At 44.3% G+C, this 21599-nt stretch overlaps 2 protein-coding genes across 4 annotated transcripts in view; one reads left to right on the top strand and one right to left on the bottom strand.

Moving 5' to 3' along the window:
* The window catches only part of LOC105831498, a 50856-nt gene extending 30912 nt beyond the window's left edge, over positions 1-19944 (bottom strand). The window contains exon 1 of the mRNA XM_012671666.3: positions 1681-19944. Coding sequence (XP_012527120.1) covers positions 1681-1735 — 55 coding nt within the window. The 5' untranslated portion in view covers positions 1736-19944. The remainder of the gene's footprint in view (positions 1-1680) is intronic.
* LOC105831497 (RING finger protein 17) overlaps positions 1-21599 on the top strand; it is a 146672-nt gene that overhangs the window by 34245 nt on the left and 90828 nt on the right. The window lies entirely within an intron of this gene.

Genomic DNA, 21599 nt, shown 5'->3' with positions numbered 1-21599 from the left:
ATTAAGTGCCACTGGGTTTGGGGATAGCAGCCGGATGATAGCGGCGGCCGCGATTCCGAGCCATCGCTCCGATGATGTTTGCACAGGCGCACGCACGGTTACAATCGCAACGGCGAAAGCAATTCTTTTTTTCCGCCGACCCGAGCGCGCGCATGCTCTCCCGCGAATTAAAAATATCCAAGCGGCGAATTAGCTTGCACTGTCGGGCTTTACCGCGAATTCGACATAATCCTATTTCGCGGCGCCGGTGCTGCCGACCCGCTATTCAACCGTCATGGATTTTGCGAGACGTCGCCCCCGGGGCGGAAAAAAAAAATAGAAAGGGAATGCCAAATCATGGGGTTCACGCGAATTAGCGCGATTGCGTAAACGTTGAGCGAAAAAGCGCGGCCGTGAGCTACCTGCCTTGACACGCTTCGTACACAGATCACGTGAAGTTATCCGGGAGGGTTTTTGGAAGCAACTGGATCTTTGGAATTTCGAGTTTTTCCTTCCTCCCCCCTTTTCTCTCTTCGTTCACAAATCTACCTTGTACTTCACACGAGTTTCAGATTCGTATTACGCGAGGATAAATACAATATTTTTGATAGATTTGGCCTCTTTTTTAATCTTTTTCGCAATTGCACTCGCTTTTCCTAGATATTCAGCTCCTCGCTCGCTTGCGATTCTCAATCTCGCGACAAGAGAAAAGATTTGCATCGGGAATTTCTTCAGGCGTGCTCCATTCCATCTGGCTTAATGACCGTCGCCTGTTGTTTCCGAATGCGAAATCGAAGTACCACCAAGCGCGGTCGGGTGGTACTCGGGCCGGGAGGGGCGACAGGTGTGCCGGGGAATAATGAAATTCGCAGGGAAAATCAGCGAGGCCGACGTTTCGAACGTGACATGGTCAGTCCCATCATTTTATGCAAATAAAAGCGGAGGACGCTTGATTTCCCCGTGGTGTTCCGACGCTGTGCCGTTGCCGTCGCCGTCGCCGTCGTCAGCACCGTCGACGTCGGCGTCGGGACGATGCCTGACGTCATCAGCCGGAGATACGATTCCAGCCGGATTTACTCCGGGCACTCCGAGCTTCATGGATATATAGGCGATGGCTGGTGTTTAACCAGTTGCCCTCGATTCTCGATTAGTTCCCTGGGGACCTCGGCACGTGTCGGGAAGCGTATGTTCACGTGGAACATGCACTTACACGAAGCGATTATGTACTTTGAAGATGCGCCTCTACGATCTTCTCGAACATGTCGGTTGCAACATCAAAAGTTGATCGAAATCCTCCTTCGACACTCAAACCGGCTTTTCCATAAATTTCTTGCAGTTACTTACATTGTATTATTTACAAGTTATATTTTTTAATCACCAACGAGCTGTAATATCTTAAATAACGAGTACAAATCTATTGGGTCGATATATTTTACACTTATTATTAGATTCTTTAATTTCCAAGGATCATGCCGATGTTTCGAGCGATTGCATAACGTTACATTTTCGTACAGTTAGCCTATATTTGATCTATGTTTTTTCTCGAGATGATGATAAAATTCGCGCGCGTTTTTGGGAGTTGGGATACGTTCGTCGAAATGTAAATCCGTCAATTGGCTCGCGCGCCGGTAACTTCCTACAACTAATCCGATCGAGGATTCCGCATTCGCAAAGTTTTTCGTATATCTTTCTCGTACTCACCGAGCGAGAGTAGCGCGACTTGGGCGCGATGAACATTTCGGAGCGTCGAGCGCATCTCCCTGTGCGTTACGTGCGTGCACGCCGTAAACAGAGTAGAGGGAGAGACACGCGGAGCGAACAGGTAGGTGAAACGACAACACCTGGCGTGACCGACGCGCCGGAGACCACGCGGAAACTGACTCCTTTCGATGGCACACTGTCGGTAGTATCCTCGCCGCGTCGCGGAGCGGAACCGAGCGTACGTACGTTGACTCTTGCTTTTGCGACTCCCGCCGCCGTAGCCGCCGCCGCCGCGGTCGCCTTTCGCCGTGGTGGGAAGCAAGGATAGCGGCCCTGCGTTTGCACGCTCACGGCCAACCGATTCTCGGACGAGCGAGTGTCGGAGGACTGCGGCCGACACGCTTCGAAGTCTCGTAAACGATCGTGATTAATCGACGCGATTTCGGGGAAAGTGACGTGAGCGCCGTTTTCGTGGTCTTCTGCCTCGCGTATCCTTGTTTTAAACAGGAGAGAACAGCTATAATATCGCAATTCAATACCTGAAAGGTTATTATTAAATAATTGCTAGTTGCTGATTTTGCTTATCTTCGTCGTCACGCGAAGATAAAGTGGATTTTACTTTCGTATCTTATTCATTTAATTTAATTTATAAAACTTGTAAGCTTTATTAGCGACTTGTCTTTCTAAATCTCGATCAACTGAGATTGACGTTGATTAGTTGGGCAAGCTTTGATCGAGCAAATACTAATTATGTTAAACGCGCGGGATTAAATTTCTGTCCGCGCGCATTTTATTAGGGGAAAGGCAGCGCGTACGTGTATATACGTATAAAAGTGGCGTGCTTATAAAGGAACCAAGTTCTCGTTTGCTATCTCTCGTAAAAGACGCGTAACGCAGCCTGCGAATCTACGACCGTTTAAGTTTCATTGTCTTTCGCGCGAAATATTAAGATAACGTCCGACGCACGAGCGCGCCGCGCCGCGCCGCGCCGCGAGGCTGTCTCTTATTCTAGTCTGACAATGAGCCCCATTCCTACGCTGTTCAACTTCGGTTTTATCGCCCAGCGTTAACTCCCGCGAGCATTAAGCGCGTTACCTCGTGAGGTAGCGTCGTCGCTAGTAGATCAAAAGGAGAAATTGCGCGGCGGCGCCCGGTATAATTACGCGTAATTGTCTGTGTCTGATTAAGCTAGTTACTTTCCGAGGGAATTTTTTTTTAGGCGGTTCACAAGAACCGGCCGTCCCCGGCTTTCCATTAAACCGATTACAATTATTTACGCGATTATGGGGGGAAGCGGAGCATCGCCGGGGCTCTTCCCAATTCACGCGGTGGAATTCGCTAAGTGAGCGGTGAACTGAACGATGATCTTCGTATCCTCAAGGCTTAAAGATAAGCGGCAAAGATTGTTCTTACGCTTTCGACTCGCCGAGCATTTAAATCTTAGCAACACTACGTTAAGAAGAAAAAAAAACACGAGCGTTGGGAACGAGCGTGTAAAAGTGATTTAAAGAGAGAGGGAGAGAGTGCCCGTACTGAATACAACAATTAGCTTTTCTGCGTAGAAAAGTGCCCCATTCTTTCGCGCCAGATCATTAAAACTGACGCGGAAGATGTCCCGTCGTAAATGGCCGGTTCCGCGGCGAATGCATCGCAATACGGTAGCGCTCGGCAGCGACTTCCTACCGGTGTGACGTAATCGGGGGTGGGTGGCGGCGCGAAAATTAGTCGGGGGAAAAACAGGGGCAAAACGTTTCGTCGCGGGAGACGGACAACAATTCCGCGGCCACGGTTGACAATTACTGCCGCGGCTGTTCTGATGCAGTCGTTATCGGGCGCTATTTTTTCAGGTGCGGCGCTCCTGGCAAAATTAAACAAAAATTTCCATCCGTAACGAAAGCGTAAAAATCGCCGGCGCGGTCGTCGTTTGTCCATGACCGATCGAAAATTTAGTTTTCTCTTCTGCAAAATTTAGTTACATGCCTCGCCAAAATTTTGCTTGAAAATAATGAGCATACTTGCAACTATTAAAGCTACTTTATGTAATTTGTTGGAATTTCGATGATTTTCGCCACCGCTGGTTGTCGTGAAAGTATTGCCGTATCGCGCGTGCATGGTAAACGTAAGAAATATACGTACCTCTAAAACACCGGAAATGCAGGACGGTCCGCCGATCTGCATTGCGTCACGTTTTTACGTTGCGCAAACAAACGCGAGATTCCGTCCGTCACGCGGCGGTTATAAGAAGTGCGCGAATTTACGCATAAACGTCTCATCTTCGGGAACTAACGCGCCGAGGATTAATTACATCTCGAGCGGTCGCGCGAGCGCTAAAATGTTGATTCCATAAACTGAGGGGAAGGAGCGAGAGGAGGGATGGCAAAAAAAGTAGACCGTCTGGCGGGGCAAGTTTTTCAGGAACGATAATTGTACGCCATTAGGTAAGCCGTCCCGACGCGCGCACAATAACATGGGTAAAGTCGGCAGCGTCGTCGTCGTCGTTGTCGTCGTTGTCGTCGTTGTCGTCGTTGTCGTCGTTGTCGTCGTCAGCGTGAAAACGCGAGGGAGAAGAGAGGTGTGTACGTAGTTGAACCGGGCGATATCAGGTCTCATTGTTCCGCGACTTCGAGCTCTTTGTCTCTTACGTTTCGACATAGCAAGCGCGGGCGACCGGAGAAGGACGGCGAAAGCAACGAGCTCCCGACTTGGAACTTGCCAGTTTACCAGTTCTCGCTGGCGACCCGGTCGCCTCACAAGAGGACATGGACGAGATGAATAATACCGCGGGGGTTCTTTTGCGTTACGAAGTCTCGGTTTACACGCCACTACTTAACTCGTTATCGCGCGTACGTTTCACGCGATGAAATTCGAAGCTTTACGCTGAGAAAGAAATGCTGAGAAGAGCTCTTTATTACTTTTTCAGAGCAACGCTTCTGGAAACGGGATATGCATATTTGTGTTTTGTTACCATTTTTTCAACGAGTACGATATTATGAATTATGATATTATCCTGGTATTTCTAATATTACTCTAACGTTCAGACAAATTTCAAGTAGAATACAACGAGATCTTCTATCTTGTAGAAAGATATGCAAACTATTGCATACTGTACCAAAACATGTCGTCTGATAAACTTGAGAAAAAGTGTAGTCGAAAACAAGTCGTACGTATACAAATGAGTAGACATTTACATCTAAATACTAGTTCGTGTATCGCACAAAACTTTATTATCAAGCATTCTTAGGGAAAGCATCGAATTCAAGACGTAAATCTCGAAACACATTTTGCAGGCAGTACAGAAATAAAATCTCGGTTCTTCTTGTCCTCTCCGATAACTTTATTATTTTTATTTGCGGAATGAAAAATCAAAGATTTGTATAAATTATTTATTTAGAAAAAATGACCGAGGTTTCGTAACGACACGTAGTTCTAATTGATTCTCGTTATTATTTTTTCTCTTGTTTCTATCTTTGTACAGCTGTTGCATGCTTACTACAATTCGCTTTCATTATCACGGTACCTCCGCGGAAAAGGCGAGGTCGGAGCGGCACGCGCTCGCAATTGCTTACGTCACGTCGCTTTTGTTTCGAGCGACACAGCTTCCCACGTATAACCCTCTAGGTAAGGTTGCATCAAATTTTAACCTCCGTTGTGCTCCGCCGCTCCGACGTTTCCACCGTCTTTGCGATCCGCGCGAGGAAAACATTTTACCGACTTTCTCCGACGTTTCACAAAAGACACGACGTTCTGCAGCGAGGACCCTTCTCCCCCCTCTTCACCCTTTCGCTTAACATAACGCGCGCCGTTAATTTGGCCCACGAGTATTCTCTCGTTTAAGAAAGACAATAACGAATTGAGCGCCAGCCCGAGCGTGAACTTCATTCTTTCCTCCTTTCGTTAATCAAGTGCTCTCGTTAGACATAAAATACATTCATAATCAATTCATCGCGCGCATTGCAGCGTGCTTTATTGCGCCGTTCTTATTACCACTAAAAAAATTACTTTCTTTTCATCTCTCTTACTCGTTTGGATTGTCGCTGTATATTTAGATCTCTTTCTACACTGCATATTTTACGTATATACACGGAGAAAATAATTTTATTAAAGTCTAATCTAAAAATCTAGCTAAATACAGATCAGAAAATTATTTTTATTAGACTTAAAATAATTATTTAGGACGCTCAAGTATAAGCAACAAAAAATTTTGACGTTCTGGAAATCAGTTTGAGTCCATAATTATTTTGATAATCTAAAATTTTTTTCGGCTTTGTATCTAGCTAAGTGTCGTTTAGAGAGTTTAGCAAAAAATTGTTCCTTCCGTGTGTGTGTGTGCGTGTGTTTTTTAAAGTATTATAGTTAACTTTATGCGTGTGGATATAGTTGGTTCAAGTTCAAGATCGAATTGAGATGCAGACTAGACTGGCAATAGCCTGAAGCGTCAAAACAGGTCTGGCTTACCCTAATTGTTATCTCAGAACTCAGTAACAACACTACAGTTCTCTCTAACACACCTTGACCGATTTATTTCATTTTGTGCTGGATTGAATTGAAATGCTCTAGTTCAGGGTTTCTCCCAAACTTATATGTGCATGGGAATCTTTTTTTTTTTTAATTTTAATTTTTTAAAATTAGCAGTAATATCTCGAACAGTGTACATTTTGTTGCAAACGCGTATTTGTAATACTCTACAGAAGTGAAGCGTCATCCGCGTTTCTCGCTCATCATAACGTTCACCCAATATGAACTCGGGCATGACAAAACGATCGCTCAAAACTTCCTGCATACGATACTTTCGCGCATGGCAGAACTGACGACGGTTCCGATCACGTTTGGATGCGATCCAAATCATACCTGACTTTCCGTGTTTCCTTTTTTTTTTACATTTGTCAGAACCCTGCACAGATTTGCCAATTTATCATTGTAATATACTAAACGTGCTATAACGAATCAGAAAACATTTTTTTAATATTATTTTTTTAATGCTGTCATTCAGAATATTTTCTTCATTAATAAACAATTTGTATTTTTAGGATAAAATTATTAAATTAGTGCTTAAAGTGCATGTTTTTGTTTTGCAATTACAATTGTTTTAGAAAGTACGGCGTTTTATATTTGCATCAAGATATTAATATTTTTTTTTTTTTAATCGTTAATGCGTATTACAGTCATGTCTTACAGTGCTTTTACACTCTCTAAATTACAATCAGTGAAAAATCAATGAAATCAAAGAAAATACACTGATTTTTAGTATACTTATGACTTGTCAATCAGTGAAATAAATACACTGATCTTTCAGTGATTATACACTAATTCTGAAGTAAGAATCACTAAAAAACAGTGAATACTCACTAACACAGCTATAAGTATACCGCTGCAAATCAGTGATAATACACTGATTGCAATTTAGAGAGCAGACTCCTAAGTTCCAATTATTTCGGTTTCAAGGCTAGCACGTGTCCAATATACGTCCATCACATAATCAACAACCGAGTCCATCACTTTCTATTCGAAGTTTGACAAATTGCGTGCACATCCTGAACGGTATATTATAGCTCTCGATGTAGAATTCTGTATAATGTAGAATCTTTTGAGATGGATCGTACAAATATCATGCTTTCGAAATATATATCTATCAACTTCTGTTTAGCGAATCGGACTTGATCTAATTTGGCAGCGGAGACATCCGTATTTTTATCGAATTTTCTCTCCGGAGGGGCAGGGCTTTAATTGAATTCATGCTAATTCGCGTGGCTCCTGAATTTTCTGCGCGAGATAACGATCGGTATTCTCACGGCGGAAGGCCTTTTTCGCGCAGGAGCGTGGGACCGCTCTTTATTTTTCCAGCGGGACTCGCTTTCCATCTTTTCATAATAAAAAGAATACTCGCGCGAAACTGTCGCGAGTATTTTCAGCGACGCGGAGCGCTTCACGACCAGGAAAAATTTTGCGAAACGTCAGGTTATATATAATCGGGGGTTTCCCCAAAATGGTGTGTACCTCGAGTTCTATCCTGGGAATATTTAAAAGAGTGGCAGTCGTGAGAGAGGAAATGATACCGTGCGAGTTATACGAGAAATATATATTTTGCGCCGCTGGTGCGCGCAAACTTCCCGGAAACGTGTGCCGTTCCGAAAACGATAACGAAATCTACGGCATCAATCGTTATTGGCGACTAAATATCATTTAATATCGAGTATGTATTTGATCGCGCAATTGTTCCTCATTTTCATTTATCTGTTTACTTTTATCGTGTTTGATGACAAATATTGCACACGTCCCGTTGCGAATGCCGCATTGGATGGGGTATAAACTGCAGATTGCATATACATTAAGTTGGTCATTTATTACGTATTTTCTTGTCGAGAAAATTATTTTTGTCCGTCATATTTTGAGATCCGTGATATAATCGCTGACAATTTTATTTTGACTAATACTCTTTGTTTTAATTAGTCACAAACTGAGTAAAAATTTATTAAAATTATTTAATTTAAGGAGTATTGGTTAACTTTCAATGTGATCTTTTAATGGAATAAGCTTACATTAACATAATTGCTTTTATATTGATATGATAGTTTTGGATCACTACATATATGGTGTAGGGATTAAAAGTCGCTCACCGCAACATGAATTATCGAATTATAATTAATACGTTTCATTTGGCATCACGTTCGATGCGCATTCGAAATCGTCATTTCCACGACGGGAAATAGACTGCTGTTTATTAATTTATTTCTGTTTCACGTGAGACTACCTTGCTCTTTAGAATAGCCGATCAGCCTCTACGGCAATATGCAGGTACACCGAATTAAATTCGCGTTGCACGTGCACCGCTTTGGTTGGACGGCCATTAGCCATCAGCGAATTATCCGACGACGACCGGATTTTCTCGCGTCGCCACACGAAATATTCGCTCGGAAATCTTCCTGAAATTTACATGAGTCTGAAAGCGGATCGTGTTATAATCGCCGCTGCGTCGAATTTCGCTCATTTCCGTTGAAAAACCGCAAGCCGCATGACAGCCAGCATCTCTCTCGATCATTCTAGTCTCATTAATGTTGTGATTACCTGCATTTAAACCAACCAATCTTATTAGAGAAATCTATCTTTATTTTAGTGCATTCTATATGCTTTTAGTGCAAATAGAAGTTGACTAATCGAGGAACTAGATTATTAGAATTTTATGGTTTCTGTCCTTAATGTTTCTCCTTGATGCACATATTGTGTCTATGAAAATCTAAGAATATAAACATTTTACGAGTCACACATTTTGCCGAATGAAATCTTTACCAAGAATCTCACTTTCATGGCGTCTCGGGACGCACACATGCATCGCGCGGTCGAAGTAATACTGACCCACAAAATCCCAGCGAAAAAGGCACGCGCTAAGATAGTAGAAAGTTCATTCCCAAAGTGTTTATTCCGGTCAGGGACTCATCTCTATCTCCGGTCTCTTTTGCGTCTGCACCGGCAGACCCGGCAGAATGGCGGGAAATTAGAGCGAGTGAAAAGGTCTTAATGATACGTGCGGGGACTTTTTCACGATAACACAATTTCTGCGCTTCACACGATTTTCTCGCGGGTGGAATTCTAATCGCCGCTACTCTCGACTACATTCGTAATTAACACCCATCGTTGCTACTGCTTTGCACCTGATTTCTGCTATCGCGCTTCGTGCCGCGAGGGGAAAAAAAAACTTGAATTTTTTTCCGTCACGGTCAGACCGCCTTAGAAATCGTTCGCTGAATCGGTCCACTGATCGGACAAGTAACAATACATAGTAATTTTAACTTTCGAGTATTGTGTTGCTTAATTTGTTATTGTAACGAATCTCGATCATTGAAGTTATGATTATACGTCGAGTAGTATCGCCTTGCGCTATTCCTCTATTTCTAAATCTCTATTTAATCTATTTACTCCACTTATCATTAAGCGCGAAGATATATTATTAGGCCGGTACTATGTTATTGAGCTGAGAATATTTTTTTATGAGAGGATAGCACGAAGATAAGTTGTACAGACGATATGTCTTTACGATATTATTTTTACGTTTCTTTCCTTAAACGTAATCGATCAGGAATACGCGGAGCATTTTCATGGTCGAAATTTTATAACCCAATCGGAAATGAATAGGGAAACGTCTAACGCAGTTATTTTTGTTTAGAGACATTTAAAATGCACGTTTCTTACTGGCGCAAGAGATTTACCTTCTCTCGAGGCGTATTTCGCTTTATCCCCTCAAACGTCAGCGCCCCTCGGAGAGCGTGGTCGATGCAGTCGGAAATTTCATTTTCTCTCTTTCTACTCTGGCACGAGCCGAATCCGCTTATGACGCTTCTTAGGATTAAGCGCCGTGCCTTCGATGCTCCATAACGAGCGAGCACGCCATAAGTCGCTTGATCAAAATTTCAACGGCCGACAACGCCAGACGTGGTGCAGCCGCTGCGGCCGCTCTATTTATTAATTTCCCCCGAGATCGTTTCGTTACCATTAATTCTGAAGTTTTTTTCGTACGAGTACTATTCGTTTAATTTATAAAAAGCGAAATGTTCGTTAGAAGCGTCTGACACACGAGGGTTTCGCATTTCGCAATTACATCGTGTGATTATAGTCATTAGGGGGGACACAAACTTGATTTTCTATATTAGAAGAAGTAAAAGAGATGGAGATGTGTAATACCGAGATTTATCGAAATAAAAGAATACGAGAAGATTATTGATATAGTTAATAATTATTGTCGGACAATTACGTAACGTGTACGTGCCGTTGGATAAACTTTCGACGCTTTCATCGCCAAATTCTAGACATCTGCACGTTTCGCGATAACGCGTGACCGTACGATTGAGATTGGATTAATTGGCAAGCGATTCAGTCCCCGGTGACAAAAGCTTTCCAAGTCGCGCAAGGATCGACCGGTGTTTTGTCAACGTTCAAAAGGGCGGCGACATTGACGGACCAATTTTCGCGGCGCGTACTCGCGCGTACAACCCGCGCGTGCTCGCCGAGTGCATTATGTCGAGCATCGATGTTTTGTCGGTGGCCGTACCGGCACGGACAACCGCGAAACGTAATAACGAGACCGCGAACAGACGTGTTCTACGCGCACGAGGGGCCTTCCTTCCCTCCGCTGTCATTCCCGTTCCCTCTTTCACGTTCATCCGTGCATCACGTACGCGCGTGTGAGTGAGACTGCCAATTAGTCACTCGAGAATACTACTTGATTAAGTGCCCCGAGGAATCCGGAGATCCGTGCGCGTAACATTGAAAAGAGAGAGAGAGAGAGAGAAATAAGCTCGCTTATTTACTTTTATTAATTTTTACTCACAGTTTTTGTGTGCCTTTCGACTAAATCGTTTATTTGTCTGGAAACGTAATCTTCTCTTGATTTAGACATTCAGGAACTAAAATGCGAACCCTGAACTTGAAGATGCTAATATTCGAGAAATTAAGAGTTTGCTTACATCGAGAGTTTACTATCCACAGCAACTTGACACGGATTTCTCCGATATATCGCGATTTATCTGTACTTGAAATAATTCACGTCGCGTTTACAATACGTGTGTAAGATCCGCGATAGACAGAAAGGAAGGTGAGACGCGCGTGTATCACTGTAATTGAGTGTTGACGTGCTCTCGGGGCGACGAGAGTAACCGCGGGATAAAAAGAGTGAGGACGTGTCATCTCCGGCAGATAAATGTAATTAAAAGTTGCGCTATGAGCTCGCTTTTGCAACCTTTTAACGCAGCGCGACATTTTTTTCTCCTCTCCCTCTTTCTCCGTTCCTTTTATGCCTTCGTTCTTTTCTTTATTTTATTTTATTTTTTTTTTTCGTCGTGTTGCGAACGGTAAGCGCGTGTAATTACAAGTTGGCCGCGAGCGAAGGTGACGGGAGACATCGGCCCGTATGAAAATTATCGCGTTTTGCGAGAGAAATGCAATTGAAAGTTTTATCAGCAGAGTGGCTCTCGCGCTCCGTTTTTTTCGCGCTCTCCCTCTGCCCCCTCCACCGATGTATCGCGAGACACGCGTGTAATCATTCGCCGGATAAACATACCGCGGATTAGTACGATTGAGAATTGTCCATTCATATTGCCATTCTCTCTTCCCCTCCCCTCCCCCTTCCGTGTTCATCGTCCAGTTCCGTCAGCGCAGCGTTACGGCCGACAAACAATTTTGCATAACTTTGTTTACACGGTTGTCGCGCGCGTATTCTTTCTACCGATGACGTGGCAACTAATTTGCCACCGCTGTGGCGAACGACGGCTTTTTTGTTCAGTGTATTTTAATTCCGACCATCAATGTGCGCAACTACAATGAGATACGACGAGCCGCGAGTGAAAGGATTTGCGTTACGTTTTAATTTTTCCGATATCGCGTTGTGGTTTTTATCATCAGTGTGAGAACGACTGTCATTACTGTAAATCATCTGACTTGTCGATGTCTCAATCCTGCTGTTTCGTAAACCGCGCGAAGCTGCTTTACTTCTTCGAACACGGAACAATTTGTCGAGGTAAAGTATTAAAAATGATTTTCCATTTTCATTGCTGAGTTATATTATAGTACTTGGATATTTCTGTTACATTCTGTCTTACGCTGTCTGTCGTCGCTTGTCTGTCACATTCGAATTTGGCGATCTATTTGTTGCACGTTGCTCCTCGAAAAGTGGCGCGCGACGGGAAAAAGAGATAATTTCGCAGCGTAGAAATTACAGTCACCATTATAACTTACTCCAAGACGCAATTTTAGTGTCGCGATGTCGCCTAGAATAGAGAGCGTAATTTTCCCGGTTCGCGCGAGCAACCAGAGAACTGCGCGACGCAAAATGCAAACGAGAGCGCACTCACTTCCACTCGCATTCTCGCCCACCCTTATTTTCGTAGACCAGCTATTTGCTCGATTCTCTCTCTCCTGCCTCGTCCCGGTCCGGGTACAACTGCACCCCGTTTTGTCTTGATCTCGCTATTGCGAGAGACGAGCAGCGTTACTCAAATAGAGCGCGCGTACAATTTTTGCGCGGTCCGTCCGACCACGAACTACTCATTTTTAATAACCATATCGTATATACCGCGACGGCGGCGGTGGGACGAACCTCGTCTCTTCATAGGTCCGGACGTGTATCAGACTCTGGCTCTCTCGTTTACTAGAGATATCGTATCGCTCATACGTATACCTATGTACACGTTCCCGGGCCACGCCATCCGTCTGCTCGTTCGGCGCGCATACGAACGACCGTTTATGTATACCAGCTCGCTCGCAGTCAGGTACCACCTCGATCCCATGAAACTTAAATTTCCTTCGAAACGGCCGCGGAGTTGCGCGGGCGAGTGACGTTTCAGAAATTCCTAAGGCGGATATCTCGCGCCTTCTCTCCCTTCTCTCTTCTCCGTAATCTCTTTCTCTCCGTCGTGCTACCTTCTGCCTTTCGTTTTCCTCTCCTATTCGTCCCCTCGGTCCGGGAGGGGTGGCTCACGTGAAACTCTTGCCCCGTGTCGGAATTACCGGCTCGCCGGCATAAACTCGCGTGCATATATCGAGTGACGTAAAACTCGACGAGAGGGAGTAGCGATGGAGCTCAAGAGGGACAGGAGAGAGGAAGTGGATGATGGTTCGGTCCTGAATTTGGCGTTTAAATCTCCCGTTCCTCCTAGTCGATGTCTCTCTCTCTCTCCCTCTTTCTCTTTCTCTTTCTCTCCCTCTCCCTTGCTCTCTCCGCCCTCTTCTTCCATCAACTCTCCATCCCTTTTGGAATGACGCTCGCCATCTCGCTCTCGTTTCAACTCTGGCACAACCAACATCACCGCGAAATGGCGGCTGTTCATTCTCGCCTGCAGGAGAGACAGCTAGCTCTGTACTACGCGGAGAAGAGAAATGCGAGGTACGTAATGTGGACACAACCGAGAAAGATAGAAAAAAGAGGGAAAGAGAAAGAGAGAAGGGGGTGAGGAGTAGAGAAGTGTCGGATGAACCGGAGTTGTACGATTTGAAATCGATAGCCGATGACGCGCTTCCGGTTAATCGATAAAGCTCGCGCGCGGGTGTATCAGCAGTATATCAGTGTCATATTGTTTGAAATTCTGCTAATCGATCAAAGGTATTATGTATATAATGACAATTTTATAGACGCTCGCTGATGCGTCCGTTTCGTAGTAACTGCTGCCAAAACCAGAGATATAATGATCCTCTAGTATCTCGTTTGTTACGAGTGATGATCCTCTTTTAGCGAGAATGATATCAATGCGAGCATAAAATATTGACATGGCCGACTTAATATCACTATGGGGGTTGACTTTAATAATTGTATGTGACACACGTCATTGTGCAACTTATCTAACAATGGTCATAGATTAATTCTTTAGCTGCGAACTGCGTTCAGTGTTGATATCGGTAAAATTCGCAAGTAATGAAACTCCAAGAAACCAAGTCTTAAGCAATCGTCGATGAAGATTTCTCGTTAATTTATAACACCGTAACACTATATTTATTTACATAGAGGTAATAAATGTTGAAATGTAATTGTAGTGCGCTTCTTGTTCCCCTATAATTTCAGGACAAGCGGTATAACTTGCGTTGTGGCCGTACGATAAATAGCGGTGATTAAATTTATAATCAACTCTGATTTGCAGCAATCGTGTAATTTCTTGGCGCACACGATCCGCAATCGCGCCCACTATGCACGACTCGCGTTGCCGCATTTTCCGCGTTCTCTGTTTCTCCCCGAGCCTTTAAGTGAAATTCAATCGGTTCTTACGAATTGATTGTCGCAGGCGCCGCTAATTTCAAAATCGACCGCGCGACGCGATAATTCGTTCCGTCGTCTGGTAACATGACACTTATTGGATCGCGGCGCAGGCTTACACCTTTTCAGGTACGATCTTGAAACGATGAATAAGGTTACGCCAAAGGAAAAGCTATATGACACGCTATAAGGTTACTCGTCACAAAATAGAGGGTTTATTTATCCTGACTTCCATAAGCTTTCTTAAAGGTTGATGCTTTGTCGTTTTATTGCCTTCTTTTCTGGAAAACTAATTTTTTTAATTATTTCTTGAATCGCAAACGTTTTGATAAACTTAACTCGTGGTCGAGAAAAACCACAAATAAATCTTCTAAATAATATTCGCACTAAAATATAATTGAGAAAGCAGTAATAGTATAATAATTTTTTAATGGTAACACAATAAATTAAAATAATAAATAAACATTATTGTATTAGCGTATTTAACGTATATTAGAGTGTCATGTTTATAAAGAAATTATTTGGTTAATTGTCTTGTAAAAGTAAATTCTAATTTTCTTACTTAAATTTTAACTAATTAACGCTTAATTATATATATATATCTATATATAATCTATAAAGGTAAAATGTTGCGGATGCACCTGCCATAACTGATGATAATTTGATACCGCCTTGCCACAATTGCGATCGCGTCTTATGCTCGGCATTGCCACATTCAGGGGCAGACATCGTTGCAAATCGCCGCGATTTCCCGAAAGGCGCGCGCGTGCCAGAATTAATCCTGCAATTTTCTGGTTCCGCATACGCGGCTTATCGTGAAATACGCGGCGAAGATACACAACGGTGCTTTTGCCTATCTCCTTGCATTGGTCACGGTACTTTCTCCACGGATGTATCTCGCCGTGGAATTTCGATTAGGTCTCTATCATCACGAACACATCTTCTTCGCGCGAACGAAATTCTACTTTCGCTTAAGTCACGTGCGTCCTCCATTTCCGCCGGGGGTTTTATCGCACTGTTAGATTAAGACGAATCCGATACGCGAGCGCGTGCCAATAAGCAAATTGCTTGATTCCGTTCAAATGCACATTGAGATGCACCTGTAATACACGCGACTGTGAACTATTACGAAAGTTGCATCTCTTGCACGGTTTAATCTTTGTATTAATCATTTCTTCTTATTAATTACTTGTATACAATCTGTAAGGATCGCTCGCTAATTTGTGCGACACGTGAATATTTTTCCGTTATTTCAATTAGTTCGACACTCATGATTTTGAAAGTATTAACGTAAATAATATAAAAATCCCGTTGAATCGTCTCGATAACGCGCGGTAATGATAACATTGTGAGAGACGGCGTAATTATAATTTTATAAGTGAATATCGCTCGCGAGCAAACAATTCCGGTTTGACGCGTCGCGTTAATAGGACTGTAAATTTTTGGCTTATGTGTCACGCGCAATCCATAATTGCGTAAAGAATCGTAATTAGCGAATGGTAAAGCTGCGAGATACACACACACACACACACACACACATATTATATATATTGGACATAGAAAGATGTGTCACATAATCTTAATTAAATTATCATTCTCTGAAAGCATATCACTGCAGGGAATTTTCAAACAGGGCTCTGTTCCAAGAAGCATTTCTTGAAATCAATGCGAGATAAAATCGCGCTAGATTAAAGGGATGATATTAACGCGCTTTCGAGATCTCGCGACTGATTTTAAGCGTGCAGATTCACAAACTACATATATGCGGAATGTCGTAGACAAAGACAGGCGAAAAACGTAAACACGGTTTGATGACACGCCGATCGATTTTTCGAAACGCCGCCATTAGAACGGGAATGGTGCGCGCGAGCGAGAGGACCAATCAAACTGTCATTTGTAATCAATTAAAAGCCAATAAACCCGGCGCTGATTGGACGACAGCCGTGGGAGTACGCCACGAAAATGGGAACAATAATAGCGGATCATTAACAGCGGTATAGGGTTTATTTCTATGGGAACACGCGACGTCATCGTTGCGCCACGTCAGGTTGACCCGGATTGTTGTCGGATTGTTGAATTCTGCGCCGGACGTTTCCAACGCGAGCCGCATGTCGGTCGCACCCCCTCGACGTCGGATTAATTCTGGCGCTGTTTTCTAATTTCCCGTCGAGTTTCGCTGTTCGTGTAACGATCTCGTGCCGCGCATTTAAGAGCTCGCTCGATTTCCCGAGGATCGCGTCGCGACAATGCGCGCTATGAACAAAGCGATACGGTTGCTCCCCCATGAAAATTATGGGGGCATAAATTGGCCGGGGTTCTCCGACCGTTCCACCTGAACGAGGAATCTACCGGGACGATTCTCCTGTTTAAGTTTAATACGCACGGGGTAGTAAAATCGGAATGATACTCTTCCTCTCTTTCGAGAACATCTAACCTTTTGTCTCGCATTTTAATTACGGTTTCTCCCGAAGGAAGAACTCATTCGAAATCATAATTAACAATGTATTCTGTTTTCTGAAAACGGAGTATATAAATCGATGTGATGTATTCGTTTAAATTGACACGCATGTAAAAAGTTGAAGGCAAAACTTTTGCTTTAGGAATTGTGTCATTGCATTTTTCACGCGTTTTAAAAAGTTTGCGTGCTTGAAATTATTTAAGGGCACGTAACTGAAAAGATTGGGACGACGTTATCGTCAGGTACATCGCGCGAGGAACGCACGTACAAAGAGGCGAAGAGCATGTCGTTCGTAATAGCCCGGATAGTAGTAGAGATTCGCGAACGCCTGGTGCACGAAATTGCTTGCCAACCGACCTCTTTTCCGGCCTCTACATCGCCGCGATTCGTGTAATCGTGCACTTCGCTCCGCTTCTCCGCCACGGTACATAGAGACACACTCGCGTATCTACCAGCGCAAATAGGTGTAAATGCATCGTTCGACACGAGAACGCTTACACTTCTCGCGAGATTCATTCTTTTTCTCCGATATGCTAAAATGATGCTGCAGCGACAGCGCAATTATGTCATCTCCAATATCGCAGTTGAATGTAGATATTAATTCGTCTTAATATGCGTAAAGTAATCTAAACGAGATTTTAAAGATGCAAAAGCTCCCTCGCATTCTCTCCGGTTTCCATAACGAGGAACAAAAGATAAAGTATTCAATCTTTCCGTGTTCGTAAGAGGCGCGATGCGTGTATTCGATACTTGGATGCGACGTCTCGATAGGGATACAGAAAAGTGCTGCCGGTTGAGAGCGAGAGGAGGATGAAGCGTAGCCACGTTCGCGGATGCCGTGCGACACACGGCCACAATGACCGATGGGGAAGGGGACGAAAGAGAGATGGTGTAGGTGATGGGAACGGTTAGACCGGGGGTGGCTGGTTTGACATGGGGCTCCATATAATCAAACCAGCTCCCGTATTTATGGTCGAGAGCCATCCACCGTACCTGGTGTGTACCCATTCCTCATTCCTGTGTTCTCCTCCCTCTGTTTCGTCTCTCTTTTTACCCTCCTCTGTCGTTCTCTCCCTCTTTCAACACAGGGCTATTAAATTTGGAAACTCTATACCTCCGACCGCGCGTTTACGTACATACACACGCACACATACACACACACACTCACGTACGTGTCATAGCTACTGCTCGCTCGCTGCCGCTGCGTTTTGCGTCCTGCCGCGCGTCGGCTCGAACCTACTGCGTTTTATAAGCGCATCAAAGTTAATGGCGGAGGCGCTCCCTCTGCAATTCCGCGTGAAGCGCATCCCTCCAGTCCGCCCTCTCCGGGTTTTAGCTTCCCCGGCGGTGCGGAGATTCGTGCCTGCGCCCACGACATAACCGGTCCTCCCCTCGCCGCGGGAGTGAGCTGCAGGTGCCAAGATCGTATTTTTGTTTACAATCCTCGGCGAATCTGTACTTCGTACGTACGTACGTACATGGGATATGGCCGTGACGATGTTTTTCGACCTGGGCGATACCACGGTAACGACGTTAACGCGCACACCTTTGCATTCACGTACAAAACGCGACGCATAAAAGATTGCTGTAATTCAGTCGGCCCCTCCTCTTCCTCCTCGCTTTATCCTTCCGGGTTTTACTGCTCGGCGTGGCGCGAAAAGGGATGACTGTATTAAAAGTCGTCTCCTACGTTGCGACGCGACGAGCGCGAGACGCGGAGTTCTTCATTCGGGCACTCTCGAGGCAACATGCAAGATGCTCCGATTTACGAGTTACGTATCGCATTATATTGTCGGCATTTATGCAGATTCACTCGTTGCTGCCGCGTGACGATTTCCTCGAGAGAATCGAGGAGAAAGCATCGCGAGAATGTGATTGATAGCACGATCGCGTGTCTCCGCGAGCGTTAATTCACTTCGTCGTTTCGCCCTTTCCTCTCCCCCTTCACCCCCGTTAAATGAGGTTTCGATGTTCGCGATGTCAGGTCACCGGATACGTAATGTTGCGTTGCAATAATCAGGTAAACACGTGAATTCACCCGTCCGTTACACATTACGTCTCCGTCTGTAATGCCGGCCGATTATTGCCTGTAACTCGGCGTGATAATCCGCGTTTATCGCATTATCTGTTTCGCGCGGGCTATTGTTGCGTGCGTGAACGATCGTAACGCAATATTGTTATCCTTTTCGATCGCAAAGTATCTGTGCAATCGCGTTCTTTTAAAGGAAGAAGAAAAGCGGCCGAAACGTGTGAAATCAGAACACGAGATATGGTATACGGCCGACGTAATACCTCCCTCTTCTGTGATTCTAATTGCCGAATCGCAGCATCTATTAAATTAACGTCGTATCTGCTAGCGCATCGCACAAACAATCAAAATGCATACGGCACTCGGCACGCATTATTAATAAACCATCATCAGAAATCAATTAGTTGAAATATTTTATGGAAATGTATCTTCCCATCAATTAAATTAACCGATACAGCGGATGATGGAACGGTCGATATCTAGGAATTCATTATGTTTGTCGCTTGACGCTGCGCGCATATTAATACGAGTGACATTTATCGAAATTAGATTAAGAGAAAGATATTTATCTCGATTTTTCTGCCGAAAAAGGAAGTGCCCTCGAATTTTTTCGAAAAATACACTTTACAGTGGAGCGAGCAATGTGTCGAGAGGCACTTCACATAATAAAGGTTTTTCTCGCGCTCTTTAAAGGCAAATTATAGTCCGTGTGCTTTGTTACTGAGCGAGTATATTAGAACGCAACGGAGCGTAATTTTTCTCGGACGCAACAGCGTATTTACGCGTGGCGTTACACGGCCAGATGCACAGCGGGAAAGCTCGCCGTGACGGCGGGCGTTGCAGCTCGCGAGGACTGACGTCTACCCGGAGACAACGGGTTTACATCGTTGAGTCGTGCGGACCGTTAAAGCCGCGCGCTTTACCGAACGTCAAATCCCTCGTGTCACTCTCGCGTCCGTTGGTTAAAACGCACGAGCTAAATTTTATTTGACTCTTAGCGCCGGCTACGACGATGCACCACGTCGGTCGTAGAAATTCTTCTTCCCTTCTGATCAATGATCGCTTCGAACTGGTACATTCGCGAACGTGTGTACACTGGAACCCCGCGTTAGCGGACTGTTCGGGGCTTTGGTCCGCTAACGCGGGGTTATCTCCTATTGCTTGGTTTCCGTATATCCTTGCACGAGAGAGGGGAAGAGGGATCAAATTGAATTTATGAATGCACTCGCTGGACGAAACTGTGAGCGAATGGCCACACTTCGTTTTAAGTTTTATTATTCCATCTGGACTTGTTTATTCTCACTTGTTCGATTGACGTTCCTCCTCCCCGCGCCGCCTTTTGATTCAGGGAAATTTTTTAACAACACACCCCACCGAACTTTCCTGCGTCCTTTCCGCAGAAGGGAATCTATCGGCATCAGGTCTGTACGTTTCATAACCGACTCGCAGGAAAGATAATTGGGTCGCTGGTCAAACCCCATTTATCCAGTAGATTACTTTGTTCCATGTTTTTCATTCTGCCACTTTTTTTTACTCGTTACTCGATTTGTTCACCTTGTTAGCACAAAGGGAATGTCTACTTGAATCTCACAGCGGGATTTTATTCAATTACTTTTTTAGTATGCAATCCTTGATAGTCCTGAATTTTTGCCGTGTCTTTAGGAGTAAATCTTTGATACCAGTATCAAAGATAATAGTGATGAGATGGAGAGCAGAGGAGTGAATCAAACGCAAATTATATTTATAAAAATATTTATTAACGAAATCTTGAATTACCTCTATATTCTGTAGTCTGTATTTTTATAATTACATTTCATAATGCTATTTTAAAATAGGACATTTGTTGTACCGCGGACAAATAAACCGATATGTGAGATTTTTGATTTTGGTACGAGCAGAACTTTATCTACATTACGTGGTTTAACGCGTGATTATCACTCATTCGCTCGCTGGCGATTTTTAAAGCAGCACGCGCAAAAATGCATCACACACGTTCCGTCGCATAAAATTTCATTCATGTGTTATTCAGAATTCGAATTATAATATACTTTTATTTCTAAAACCTGTTCCATCACCTCAATTATATCCGAGAGGGAAAGAGATTGGCTAGCATTAATTTTTATGTTGCGTTAATTTTCACAACGGTATTTCATGGTATTTCGGGCACAACGAGATGAGAGAGAGAGAGAGAGAGAGAGAGAGAGAGAGAGAGAGAGAGAGAGAGAGAGAGAGAGTGAGTGCGTTCACTATAATATGTGCATAAACCATAGCCTCAATGTCCCGCCACGCTTTATCCCATACAGCGAAGCAAAATAGATTTTCTGATTTTCCCCGAGAGCATCGAACGCGGAACTCTAGGCCCGGATACTTTTACTTAAAAAGCGCGTCTGTACGCCGGTATACACTACTTAAAGTACGAACACGGCCGTTGTCGTGGCTGCCGGCGAACCGATTTGCGAAACTCCTCCCGCGCGCATGTAGAATGCGGAGGCCGCGGGGGTTCCGCGTCCGACGACAAAAGGCGTATAAACGCTATGTTTCACCACGCCGGTGTTTTACAAGAATTCCCTTATATTATCGCGGGCAACGAGCCTCGCCACCGTAACGGACAACGGAATAAGCGAAGCCGGTGTTCCGCCGTGTCTCATGTTTCTCCTCTCATCCGGCGAACGTTCTCCTTATAGGTCAGCCGCGCATAATAA

The sequence above is a fragment of the Monomorium pharaonis genome, chromosome 6 (assembly GCF_013373865.1).
Source record: "Monomorium pharaonis isolate MP-MQ-018 chromosome 6, ASM1337386v2, whole genome shotgun sequence".
NCBI classification, from domain to species: domain Eukaryota; kingdom Metazoa; phylum Arthropoda; class Insecta; order Hymenoptera; family Formicidae; genus Monomorium; species Monomorium pharaonis.
This window is presented reverse-complemented; position numbering and strand designations above follow the sequence as displayed.